At 42.1% G+C, this 12,663-nt stretch overlaps 1 protein-coding gene across 2 annotated transcripts in view; it reads right to left on the bottom strand.

The window, feature by feature from the left end:
• The window catches only part of ck (myosin-VIIa ck), a 173,514-nt gene that overhangs the window by 15,629 nt on the left and 145,222 nt on the right, over positions 1-12,663 (bottom strand). Inside the window, exons 33-38 of one of the 2 annotated variants that reach the window (XM_065429765.1) lie at positions 10,533-10,746; positions 8,729-8,895; positions 8,093-8,184; positions 5,983-6,044; positions 4,841-4,987; positions 379-484 (exon numbers count right to left, since the gene is read on the bottom strand). In XM_065429765.1, coding sequence (XP_065285837.1) covers positions 379-484; positions 4,841-4,987; positions 5,983-6,044; positions 8,093-8,184; positions 8,729-8,895; positions 10,533-10,746 — 788 coding nt within the window. Of the gene's footprint in view, positions 1-378; positions 485-4,840; positions 4,994-5,982; positions 6,045-8,092; positions 8,185-8,728; positions 8,896-10,532; positions 10,747-12,663 lie in introns of both variants that reach the window. The other variant, XM_065429764.1, reaches the window with a different exon arrangement.

A 12,663-nucleotide genomic window follows, 5' to 3' on the forward strand; every position in this document is an offset into this window, starting at 1 on the left:
AAAGCCATCAGCAATGCCAATCAGTATGCTATCGATTACACGAGAATTTTGTTATATTGGACTTCGTTATATCGAGGTTTAACTGCATTGTTTCCAGTGTTCAATTTTACTAAATATGCATTGATGGCACTAGCTGCAAGAAAGGAAAGAAAGAAAACCACATTAGCATGAAGCATCTTTAGGTCTTAGCCTTATGCCATTAACCTTCCCTGCACAGCACAGACATTAGACAGAAAAAAGCGAGAAACATCTCTTCAACAAATATGCTTGTAAATCATACTGCTCACAAATAAAGTCCAGTGTAGATGAGAACACAAGTAAAAAGATGACAGCACAAATAATAATTGCCATGATGATGCTACACGAGAGCTTGTTTACCTCATCAGTGTCATCAGGGAAGTAGACCTTGTGGAAGATCTGGGTCGTCTTGTGCTGGATGGCTTCCACCTCGACTAAGTGTGGTGGATACTTTCGTTGACCAGTCCTGCAGGAATGAACCAAGTTAAAGTGTTCCATGTTTAATGTAACTACTTCTGCTAAGCCACTGAGTAGTGCTCAGGCTAGTCAGTGGTTTGTTACTCTTTAGCTTAAACCAGTGAACGCTGTGTTTTTGTCGCGTGGTTATGTATTGATATTTAACTGGTTGATTCAGACTTATCAATGAAGTGGACCTCAGCACATTGAATTCCCTCACACAAGAACCAAGCGCTCACCTGAATGGGGTAGTTTTCATTATCTCTACAGCAGAAGTAGAAGGTAAATGCAGTAATAAAGCATCAGTAGTATCATTGTCTTTGCACTTCAGTAACAAGTGGCTGTTACTTTAGACTGACTCAACTCTATTTATGGTGATGAATGTCTCAAAGCAACACACCACTTATGAGAAGTACTGTGGTTGAGGGATCTGAATCAATTTTGCCAACCTGCAGTTCTTTAGTGTCCACAAAACAAACGTTTTTGCATTCCACTCCCACTGAAATGCAGTCACCACAGTTGGGAATCGAGCTCATGATGTCGTGCGCAGCAGCAGAACACTACAGCGACTAAGCCAGCATGGTGGGTGGTACTTTAGCTGTGCACTCAGATGGCACAACTGTGCAGGAAGAACTAACACAAACATGACGCAAGATATGGAGCACATTTTGTAAGTGAAGCTTGTATTACTTCCATCGTGTCAGCGTCGGTATTAATGTTGCCGTAAGAAAAAATCGAAGTCTCAGAAAACAAAAAAAAAGAAAAGAAAGAAGAAGATTGCTTGTCAGGCTGCGAATTCGAACCACCGACCTCCGAGTTGCAAGACCACCACGCTAACCGATTCAGCCACTGTCGGTTCATGATATGCGCCCTTTAAAGCGAGGTTTTATATGCATGAAAAATTAGACGGAGCGCAAGGTGCGTGTCTTTCCCTCCGGAGAAGGGAAAGGGTGTGATCACGTAATCGCTCGCCTTGCGCCTGCTGTTTCTCGCCCGTTCAGGCCCACTAGTCAGATGGAGAAGCTGCGTTTGGGTCGTTCTGCTGAAGTGCAGGCTGCGTTGAAGGAACAGCAGCGGAAGCGGGCCCGTGAACGTGCTCATGCTCATGCTCGCCAAGCGAATCCAGAGCTTCGGCAAGATGAAGTCAAAGCGCAATGACAACGCCGGGATAATCCAGAGGTTCGGGCTGTGATCATCAAAGCATAACAAAACCGTTGCGCTGATCCAGAGCTTCAACCGGCTGACGTTGAAGCAAATGTACAATGCTGAGCTAATCCAGAGGTTTGGGCTGCCATCACTGAAGGACAATGACAACCGTAAACCTGCCACCTCAAAAATAAACAGCCGTTTCTCATTCACCAACAACCATGTCTCTTTAATGTGTCTCAAATGCTCAAAAAAAAAAAAGCTAACCAACCACTCCCCTAGGGTTGGACAAGCTTCCCATGCACCACTGCTCCCAGTAGGGGAGGGGTTTTCATTTTTTTTATAACATGTTCACACTGTAATTACCAAGAAAGTGTACATAGGAACCAAAAGTGCCTTAAAACATATTTAAGATTTTTTTTTTACAAGACTCATTATTTCAATCCTGAAATTGGGCCTTGCCAAATAACTTGGACTGGCACGAATGTGCCTGACCTCAATAGTGACCCGAATCGAGATTCGAATGGCTGCAGCGCCTGTCTTGCTGGAGATAGGAGACAGTGTGCCAAAGACATGTTTTCTCCCGCCGAAAGCACCTATTTCTGGCCTGCACAGCAGCTCACAACAGAGAAAACATCAGCTCACAATGAATGATTAAGGCATTTATCCAATTCTAATGTGTCCCCTGCCTTCCAAGAAAATTGGTTTGAATATTACCTGCATGGTGTAGTCAGCTATGAAAGTGGAACCGCATTCACAGCTTTGCTACAGCCTACCGTTCATTACATCTGGTGTCATAGCCATTGTCACCACAAAGTGCCAACAAAGCAAGTTATTGCATAGGATGGCAAAGAACGTTTATTGCTTTTAGCTGTTAATTACAAAAGCTCATTCATAAAAGAGAAGTTGACTTGCATGCTAAGCTAGCAGCAACAAGAAAAGTTGACTTGCATGCTAAGCTAGCAGCAACAAGTTGCTGCTAGCTTAGCATGCATTTGGTATTTCAGAGAATTGCATGTAACTAGTAAACTAGGTGTAGGTCCCCATTCCACTTGCAATTATCGCAGAATTATTCAATAAATGTGGAATATAAATGCGATCGACCCCACAGAGATGATATGTGTGGCCCATAGACATGCTGAGATCCATAGATAGTGATAAAGAGACATCTGAGGGTGACGGCGACGGATATCATCTAATATAAACTTTCATTTTACGGCAACAAACTCTGCTCATTTTACATTTGTGCGAGCGTCAGAATCGAAGAAATGCTACTATTCTTGTTAAAAACAAATGTTGTGCGTTACATTTGGGGACACATTAGAATTGGATAAATAGTACTTCCAAATAAAACAGCAGTGCATTTGGGTGTTTCTTTCTGCTTTTTTCAAAAAGAGGACAAGGGACACCAAAGAGTGCACACATGGACTTAAGTGCTGTGCTTGGGAAAAGACGAAGACAAAGACCTAAGCACAAGGGCACACGGTGCAAGAAAGAAACGAGAAAAAGAAGCAAAATGCCAGAACTCACGGAGTTAAGAGGAACAAATCATCAGGGAACACTGAGCTCTGATGGAACCCAATCGCGTGAAACCATGACACCATGAAGAGAAGAAAAAGGCGCAACACATTTTTGAAACGTGGAGTCGCAGAAAGCCATGGATGAAGGTTCGCCACCAGACTGGGCACTGAAGATGCGTAATCGGGTCCCGACCCCAAGCCACAAGGACTTTACGTGATAGAGCAACCAGTGAAGGGTCGGCCAACACCTTCCTACGAAGGTGTGCTTCACGACTGTGCCAGGCCATAGAGTTCTATGCCAAAACCTGTGGATGCTTGTGCCTGTTGGGAGGGCACAAGTGGTCAGGTTGCGGGCCTGAATGTGCATACAGCTGCCTGGCCTGGACTCGCTTTCCTCCTGGCATGCCAACCTCAAGGTTTCCGGTGTGGTGCCTGCTTCCTCTCGGCTGACTCAGACTAGCTGCATTTCAGCTGTCTCCTATCCATCAATGAAACTGACCACGGCTAGGGTGAGTCCATCAGCTCTTCGTTCATCACCTCACCTCTGCCTTCATGCAAAGGTGAACTGTTTAGTTTGACAGAACTGAATGTACACAATTTTTTTTTCCACACTGTTGGGTGTTCTAGTCCTCTGTTAATGCGAGTTCAAGACATTTCATGCTGTTGGCAGTGTCATTATGTCCTTGCCATTGTATTTTAATTTCCTGCACGTATTAAGTGTCTTGTACATCACATGTACAAATGGTTTCGTGCTCATTTAGGTGCTCTCATATTATGCCTCAGTGACCTATTCGAAACCTAAAAAGAACCTGCATCACAGTGTCTTTACTGCACTCTTGGTGAAAATGTCTTGTCCGCTTTTGTGTCTGTGCCTCACAAAAACCTCATGCCTTGCCTCATAACTCACAAAGCTCTTGTGCTTCCCACTCAGAAAATAGAGTACAGCCATTGCCACACCACACCATGGTGAACGGAAGGATAAGCTGATAGATGGCACTGTATTACTGGATGTGCCACACAAATGGGGCATGCAAGACGACTAAGAAGTGCCGTGTCTTTGTCTTCTCTGTCATCTTGGGTGTGCCATTTACGCTATACATCAGGCAACGGTGCACAAGGCATTCGTAAGCTAGCAACAGGGTGAAAAAAAACTAAAGGACTACTGATGCAGATTTTTGATGCTGTAGCAATTCTACCACAAGCTTTTAGCATGCAAAAGGGTGACACTCAGCGAGTATGAAGGGTGGCAAACACTTATATTTTAATTTGATGCTGATGTTGCTCTCAAAATGGCAGACCTCGCTTTATGAACTTTATCTTGATTTTAAGAAAGAGATCAAAATTCACTGACATCATGCAGCAATAAGGCTAGGTATGATGACATTGCTGATAAAAAATAAACAGAAGTGCAGCATGTATTTCATATGGTTGTGCTCACACGTGGCAGCTGCACCAATTGCAGGAATGAAACGAACCGGTGTATAATGACATCATGACACACCAAGCATCTGGGAACTGTTTCTTAAAGGTAAGTATAATGATAAGTTGTTTAGAGTGATCTGGTGCCTGCCAGTATTTCTTCTGGAGCTTAGAGGGCTTGCACCTTCACTCAATGTAAACAGCGAGAAGTTGAAAATGACATGTCAGCACTCCCTTAATGTACACACTTAACAAGAATCAGAGAAGTGTGGTGTACCAACCGTAGTGTCTTCTGAAGCCGCTGAAGAGAGTCCAGTGAGATTGGATGTGCTCGCGTCCTGAGAAACTGTGTCAGCTCTTTTAGGAGCGATTGGCTGGGTGCAAACAGTCCTGTGGCCAGCCACATGAGTTCCCATCCCCGCTCCTCACTGAGTCTTACATGAAAGGCAAAGAGACACATTGTGACCTGTTTCCATTCTTATGTATAAGTGCTTGCCATCCTCATGGCTCATGGATGGACATCTCTGTAATAGAACTTGATGGAAAAGTGAAATTTACAAGCCTAATTCGTTTAAACATTGTTTTCGGTAATGACTTGAAGAAAGATAGGTGCAATGAACTGATTTCTACGGTGACCACAAAAAGTGCCAAATATCACACAAAAGTAGCTTACTAAAACTGTGTACAGCTATGTGTAAACATTTATTACGACAATAGAAATTTCACAAAATTTAAATAAAATTGCATTATGTTTGCACCATCTTATGGTGTAATCATAACTTAACCAAACATAACATAACCACCACTTGTGGCAAAACTAGCACATGTCATGTTGAATTATGCTGCTTGTCTGTAGAGTCAATGCTTCACATTAGGTTCCAGTAATTCATAAATATATACATAAATATATATTTATGAACAGTAAAGACGAGGTGTGAGTTTAAAGTAAATTTCGCCTTGAGTTGCAACTTCAAGGCAGTGGCACGTGCTTTCGTAAAGCCACACTGCAAGTCGAAATTTGCACTGCTGTGAAGTCACACTGCAAGGCAAAGTTTGCATAATAACCCAAACCAATTGTTCCACTTATTCCAGGGGCTTCAAATTACTCTGTATTTTGCGCATCTGCCGAGTTTGAATAATCTGTAAGGCACTCTACATCACCGTATATTAGTGTGCATACATAAGCTCTCTTTCTTGCCTTCCCCAGCTGCACCCTCACATTATAATCATGACCACCTTATAAGCAAATAAATACAGTATATGTACATATTTTATTTTTGGAGGGGAGGGGTTAACATATGACTGCAGTGAGCAAGAACACAGACATGAAAAGTCATGACACTAGATGGGTTATATGACTGCCCACTTAAAGCATCTTACTGGGAATTTTCACGTCCATTAACATGCATGCTGAACCCCTCACCTGTTCTTGTTGTCAGTCAGTTGCTTCATTATTTGGCAGTAAATTTCATCCCTCAGTATTTCCTGCACATCCAAGATAAATTTATTAGTTTCTCACATAACATTACACAATGTTGCTGCATCATTATAAGCATCACTGAGAAATCGCATAAGAACTAATTCCCACTAATACAACAGCATTTTACTACAAATAAATCAATGCACAAATGACATCTCAGTTGTGCCTTTTCATAGTTATACCGGTATAAGTACATGCTTTTCCAAATTTTACTGAAGGGCAAGCTTATGTGTGCTCTACACGTATAGTAAAAACTTATTCAGCAGTCATGGAAAAAGGAAGGAGGGAGTCAACACATATTTGGGCTAATTGAGGTGCTTTCGCACTAGAGCACCATAATGCCGATGATTAAAAAATCAAATTCTGGGGTTTGACATGCTGAAACCACAATTTGATTATGAGATACGCCGTAGTGGGGTACTCCTGAAATTTAGACCACCTGGGGATCTTTAATGTGCCCCCAATGCATGGGACATGGGTGTGTCTCCCCCATCAAAATGCAGACACTGCAGCCGAAATTTGGTTCCACAACCTCATACTTAGCAGCGTAACACCATAGCGGCTAAGCCACCACGGTGTGTATAATGCAGACGATTCCGAGCTGAGTCTGCAGACGACTGTCAGTGACAGACTGGCATGCGACGCAGGCTGACAGACTACAAAAAGTCCTTGAATTCTGAGAGTGCTTCAATCTGGAAATGGCAACATAACCTCTCTGGAAAGTAATGGTGTGTGCTAAGAAAATTGATGCCATTTGTTTTTTTTGGTCACTTTTATTCTTAGTGCATGTGTCATAGCCTGTGCTATGACACTATGCTACTTGCTCTTAAGTTTCTTCTTTAAAAGTGAAGCTTTTCTTTGCGAACCTCGCCGAGTTTTGTGACCATGGGTGCTACGGCCTGGCTGCTCCCATGCTGAACAGGCCAACAAATCACAGCGGAGCACATGCGATGCTGGGTTCTTTGCGCCGTCACCAGATGGTGCTTGCCTCCACGCATCTGCGGTACTGGCCGTGTGGGGGAAAGAAAAAAAGATCCAGAAAGCTCACCTCTGCGCATCTGCGGTGGCATTACATTATCCTCTTTACAATGCCTGAGTAAAGCCTTCCATGTCACTTTGTGCAGACATTGAATAAACATAACCTTGCGTTTTGACTCTTTATGCACTCACACAAAGCTTCACTGTATATAGATGCCAATTCATTGGATCTGCTGCATATTTTTTCAACGCAGCTCATACGTCATAGGAAGTTGGCTCAAGTCTGCAGATAGTTCACAATGACAATGAGTGAAAGCCAGTGGGAACCAGCTTTACTTATGACAACACGTGAAGACAAGAGTGAGGCAGCATCACTTGGATAGTATACCGTGTTGACGGGTAGTTGCCTGGCTAGTCTGACAAAAGAGCTAGCAGACCGTTGGACAAGTGCAATTATTTTACGTGAGCACATGCCAACATTGAATGTCTTCTGATCATTAGCATCAGAGATGCTGACTTGAATGAGAAGCTGGTGATGTTGGCCTGGATGATCCTTAAAAGTCAGCCACTGTGTAGTGTTAAGTAGACAACATCATGATGACAGGGTGTTGGGAAATGATGTGACGCACTTTAAATTTGCAGATGCAAGGTACAGAAGAATACAAGAAAACAGAGTTGGTTACAATGACTATGCTGAGTTTGGAGGTATGATGGAGACATATTCCTCTAGAATAAAGCCCAGTACATAGTCCCTCTTAGCATAGGAATGAATGGGTAGTTCTCAAATAAGTAACCAACTAGACTTTACACAAATTTACCAGTGCCAGCAGAACTGTTACACAGTGACAGCATTTCTGAGCGTGAAGTATATGAAGTGGTATTTTGAATGATGACGTTTTACTTTTAAATGATGGCTCATGAAAATGTATGTACTCTTCAGATATGATTGAGCCTGTTGGTATCCAAAGCTTTCTTCTGTATACAGACAAAGCACAGCAATGAATTTTTTGTTAAGTACCTGAAATGACAAGCTATAGTAAACGCAAGATCACTGCCAAGAGACACGGCCACTTACATGCTTCAAGGGGCCCTCAAAGAGCTGGTCTGTGAGTTCATTGCCCGATCTTGTTCGTCGAGATGGCAAGTCACCCATATACTTCAGGATAGGTAAGCCAGAGTCAAGGACAAAGAGTCAAGACAAGGCTTGACGAAGAGGACCTCCAAAGATTTACATAGAGACATAGAGAGAAAAAGATACGCTGCTTACAAACACGTTAACACCTCAAAGATAGCACAGAGTACAAGACAAATACACAGCAAAGCAGCTGCATTTAGTTTATGCGATGTAGTATGTGACCATTAGTTTATTCACCCTTCATGCACTGAAAACCGTTATGAGCTTGGTAGGATTATGAGCTTAAAAACATCTACACTGTACAGCTTGGGATTTGTTTTTAATGCACAGGTATCACACTATAACAAAATAACTGTGTCAGCCATTTACACTCATTTCACTCACCTTCAGTGACCAATGTTAGCAACTTTCAGTAAGGCATGTAAACTATAGTGGTGCCGCTGCTAGAGGCCTATGTGTATGGAAATGTTTATGAATGAAAGACTTGTTGATGTAAAATTAGTAGTACGGTGCCGTGCGACACATTATTGTAGGTGGTTTTATCAATCGCACTACTATGGATTGAACAAAGGATATCATTGAAGGCAAAGCAGGCCTCCTGGCTCAGCTCTTCCTTGTTGAGCAGCTTCTTGAGCAGTGGCTGCTTGAGGGGCTCACGTGAGTGGCGCCAGAGTTGCTCACCGTCTCGCCGCCGTGCAGAGGACAATGTCAGTGTGCGCTGAAGGCTCTTCTTGGGAAGTGGCCTGCACCACAAAAAGGGCAACAGTACATCATTCTTAAGTGCTTAGAAGTAGCAATACTGTGCTCATTGCTGATGGTGAAGGTTCTCCACCTGTGGTTTTCACAATGAAATGTGCTTCACAAAAGTTGTACGAACTAGCCTACAGCAAGGTTTACCTAGGTATGAATGCATGTTTGCTTATATTGTAAAAACAACTTACAGGTCTTTTCTTTCTATTTTTCTTTCCTCTCAGTTTGCTTTGCTAAATAGGATCTGATAAGATGCCTCATTAAATCTCACACAAGATTAGGTAAAGTGTGACACTCAGCAATACTAGAGATGTTATTGTATGGTAAGTGTGGTATACAGTATTACCGTACTACGATAACCAAAAACGCTTTAGCTGTGTGTTACTCTATGCATAGGGTAATGTGATAATGATGATAGTGTCTAATATGCAGATCTTCCAGAATATAACTATGTACTGAGTGCCAAATGCTCATTTTGGTGAATGTTAGAGAGTTTTAGCTTGTCGATATATCTGTTAACTTTTACAGATGTCCCGGGTTATAGTAAACATGGATGGCAAGAAACAACGCCAATAGCTATATCTTGTGACACTTTGTCGAACAACACATGAAACATTTTCTTGTAACTTTGTTGTTCTCATTGAAGCAACATAAAAAACGACTGCTTACTGTCACTTGCATCACTGCCGACACTTTACACCAGGAAATGAATCGAATATTGTTAGTTACTGCGAAAATAACTCTCTGTCCCCTCTAGTTAAGTTCTCTGCCACAAGATAGCGCCACCAGCCTGTCTGTAAAAATGCTGTCTAGTTGCTGTCACATTGTCAGTTCGTTGAAGGGCTGAATTCTGTTAATGACTTTAATTACAATTTAACTCGTCCCTTGGTGAAACTTTGCATAAGACATGGACTTGTGCGGCATTGACTTTGTGGCCGGTGCCATTGTTTTTTTATGTGTCTTCGTTTGCACAGGCTTGACTCGCAAAACTCTGCTTACATTGACAATATGGTATAGACTACTTACTGTCTAATAAACCATGTGAAGAAATCTTTCCATTCAGCAAAGTGCATGCACGTGCACTCCTCGACCGGTACATTAGTACCCTACTGACGACAAGGTAACACGGCACCACTAAACTCTTTATTGTGTTCACTTGGGCAAGTTTGTCATGTTCCATAATGCATATAGCATACAATGCCGGCAATAGGAAATGTTGTCACAAACACTGGCCTACACTAAACTAGGAGTTTCATCAAGCCTGTGAAATATAAACAAACAAACAAAAAAAAAACAAAGCAAAGTGAGAACTTTCCTGTTTGTTTGTACTTGCAATATTTTTTTCATTTTGTGCCTCGCACTCTTCAGATTACATTATGTAAAGAAACACCAATAATTTCCTTAATTACAGTGACATCTTAAAATTGTCTGCTGCAAGAAGACCACAAAGACTGCAAGAATGTGACATCAAACATATTCATAGTGGACAATATCAACTATATATTAAAACACAGCACACAAGTATGCTGCGCAAAATGTGCCACGAAGCAGAATGGCAGCAGAAAAGCAATTATTTATGCTGCCTTCCATGACAGATGGGTTCAGTGACCGGACTAGTGTGGAGATTTACCTGAAGAAGTCCATTGCATATTCCTCCAAGGTATGTGGGTGCTCTCGAGATTCAACTCCATTGGTCTGGGTGTGCTGGAACAGCTTCTTGCCATTCTCTGCCCCGTCTTGAGTGAACAGTACCAGGATGTTGTTCGGCGGCTTCGATAGCGCTGGCAGCACGTAGACGTAGTCCGAGGCAAAGTCGCCCTTCTCGCCTGTCCTTTCATTACGACCTGAGAAATAAATAAAAGGACAGCTATGCTTTTTGTGTGTCTCTTGATGCAGACTTTAAATAACTGCAGGAATCTTAAATCATAGTGAACTGACAGATCACTTTTTGTAACCTTTTCAGGAGTTCTTCAGGAAACAAAAGAAGTGATAAGTAATGTTGGTGTATAGTAGCAAAGGTATCGCACCTTTTTTTGGTTGATTTGGGTCATATTACTGTAGGAACATGACTAAAAATGTTCAAGAGGCCGTATTACGTAACAACCCCTTTAATTTTCGACATGTCATTGCTGGTATTGGCTACTCATTGTGATAGATGATAAGAAAAGAATAGAATAGAAGGAAAAGAACCTTCACATCACACAGCCACACATGGCAATTTTTTAAATTTCAGAATGGAACATAATTTTTAATATTATCAGCTAGTCATGGCGACTGTTACTGCCACAAACTGTGATGCAACAGAGAGCTGTTATGAGAATACGAAGATGGTAAACCCCGTGTCATTTCTATTTTCTTATTTTCAGGTGTATTAAATATCTGCTGAATACATAGGGTCCTTCATTCCTGGGTTCTTGCTTCTTTAGAATTTGAGGGGGTATTTTTTTTAAGTGTGTCAAGTGTGTTGTTTATTTCGGGAAATCCTCGGTGCATGCACACATGCAGTCTGCATTTCATCTCGCCGCACCGCACACGACTTGCTCCGCCGATTACATCACTCGCTCAGTTAGTTGTTGCGCACTCCCCGCATGCCAACCGCGCAGGCACCCCTTCTATGTTCTCCCTGCTCGCCACACACCGTTGCCTACCGTTCCGCGCCTGCTACTCTACACAGTTGCCTACAGTCTCATGCCTGCGACTCTACGCCACCTGGCGTCGGCCCGGTACTCTCACAAGAGAAAATTCGTAGAGGTATCGCATTTTTGTTGTCAGCCAGCCAGCCAACGTTCAGGACTTTTTCTGGTAGCTTTTGTAATCGTAAACAATTAACATAGGCACAAACATTTTATTTTAACAAGCAAAATCATGCACAGAAACATATAATGACATTATGTGGTGAACTTATCACGCAAGTTCTCGCTGAAAGGCATTAGTATTTACACGTTTGAAAGAAACCACATAAATGAAAACAACAAATAGAAACATCCTTGGCAATTCTTTGTTTCTGTTCTCTATTTTTTTATCAAAGAAAAGAAAAGCACAACTAGTCGCACGCACAAAGGCATGCTTCTTAAGAGGCGTGATGCTTTTTTGTTTATCTTTGTTGACGTATAATACCATGCACATTTTGAGCATTTCTCCGCCCATCATGGACCTCTCAGACCTCTGGTTCTTGTTGCCCTGTTTTAGTGCTTCGTTCTATACAGCCCTGCAACAAAATCAATAGAATGCCAACTAGACCAATTTGCCATGCTTCTTTTAACATACCTAGTTGAGAAAGTGTGCCCTCAATGCTACAGCTACCATTCACAATGCAGACTAACGCCAGTGCCGCGTTCACTTCCTAGCACTTCACCAGTGTTATATATATATATATACACAGTGAACAAGAAAGGGGGTTAACCAAGGGGCCCGATTTTTGATTAGTCATATCATAAGAAGCCAACAAACACTGACACCAAGGACAACATAGGGGAAATTACTTGTGCTTAATAAATGAAAGTGGATGAAGAAACAACTTGCCACATGTGGGGAACGATCCCACAACCTTCGCATATATATATTGTGTGTGTGTGCGTGTGCGTGCACGTGTGTGTGTGTGTTTACAACTACATTTTACTGACATTTCGGCCGGGGTCTGGCCTTCAATTATTATATATAATATATGTATGCATGCCGGTTTTCGCTTGAGCACCAACCCGAAAAAGAAACATGTATCACAATTGTACACAAGTAATATTACATGAAACACCTTGACCACT

Source organism: Dermacentor albipictus, chromosome 1 (genome assembly GCF_038994185.2).
Source record: "Dermacentor albipictus isolate Rhodes 1998 colony chromosome 1, USDA_Dalb.pri_finalv2, whole genome shotgun sequence".
In the NCBI taxonomy this organism is placed as follows: Eukaryota; Metazoa; Arthropoda; class Arachnida; order Ixodida; family Ixodidae; genus Dermacentor; species Dermacentor albipictus.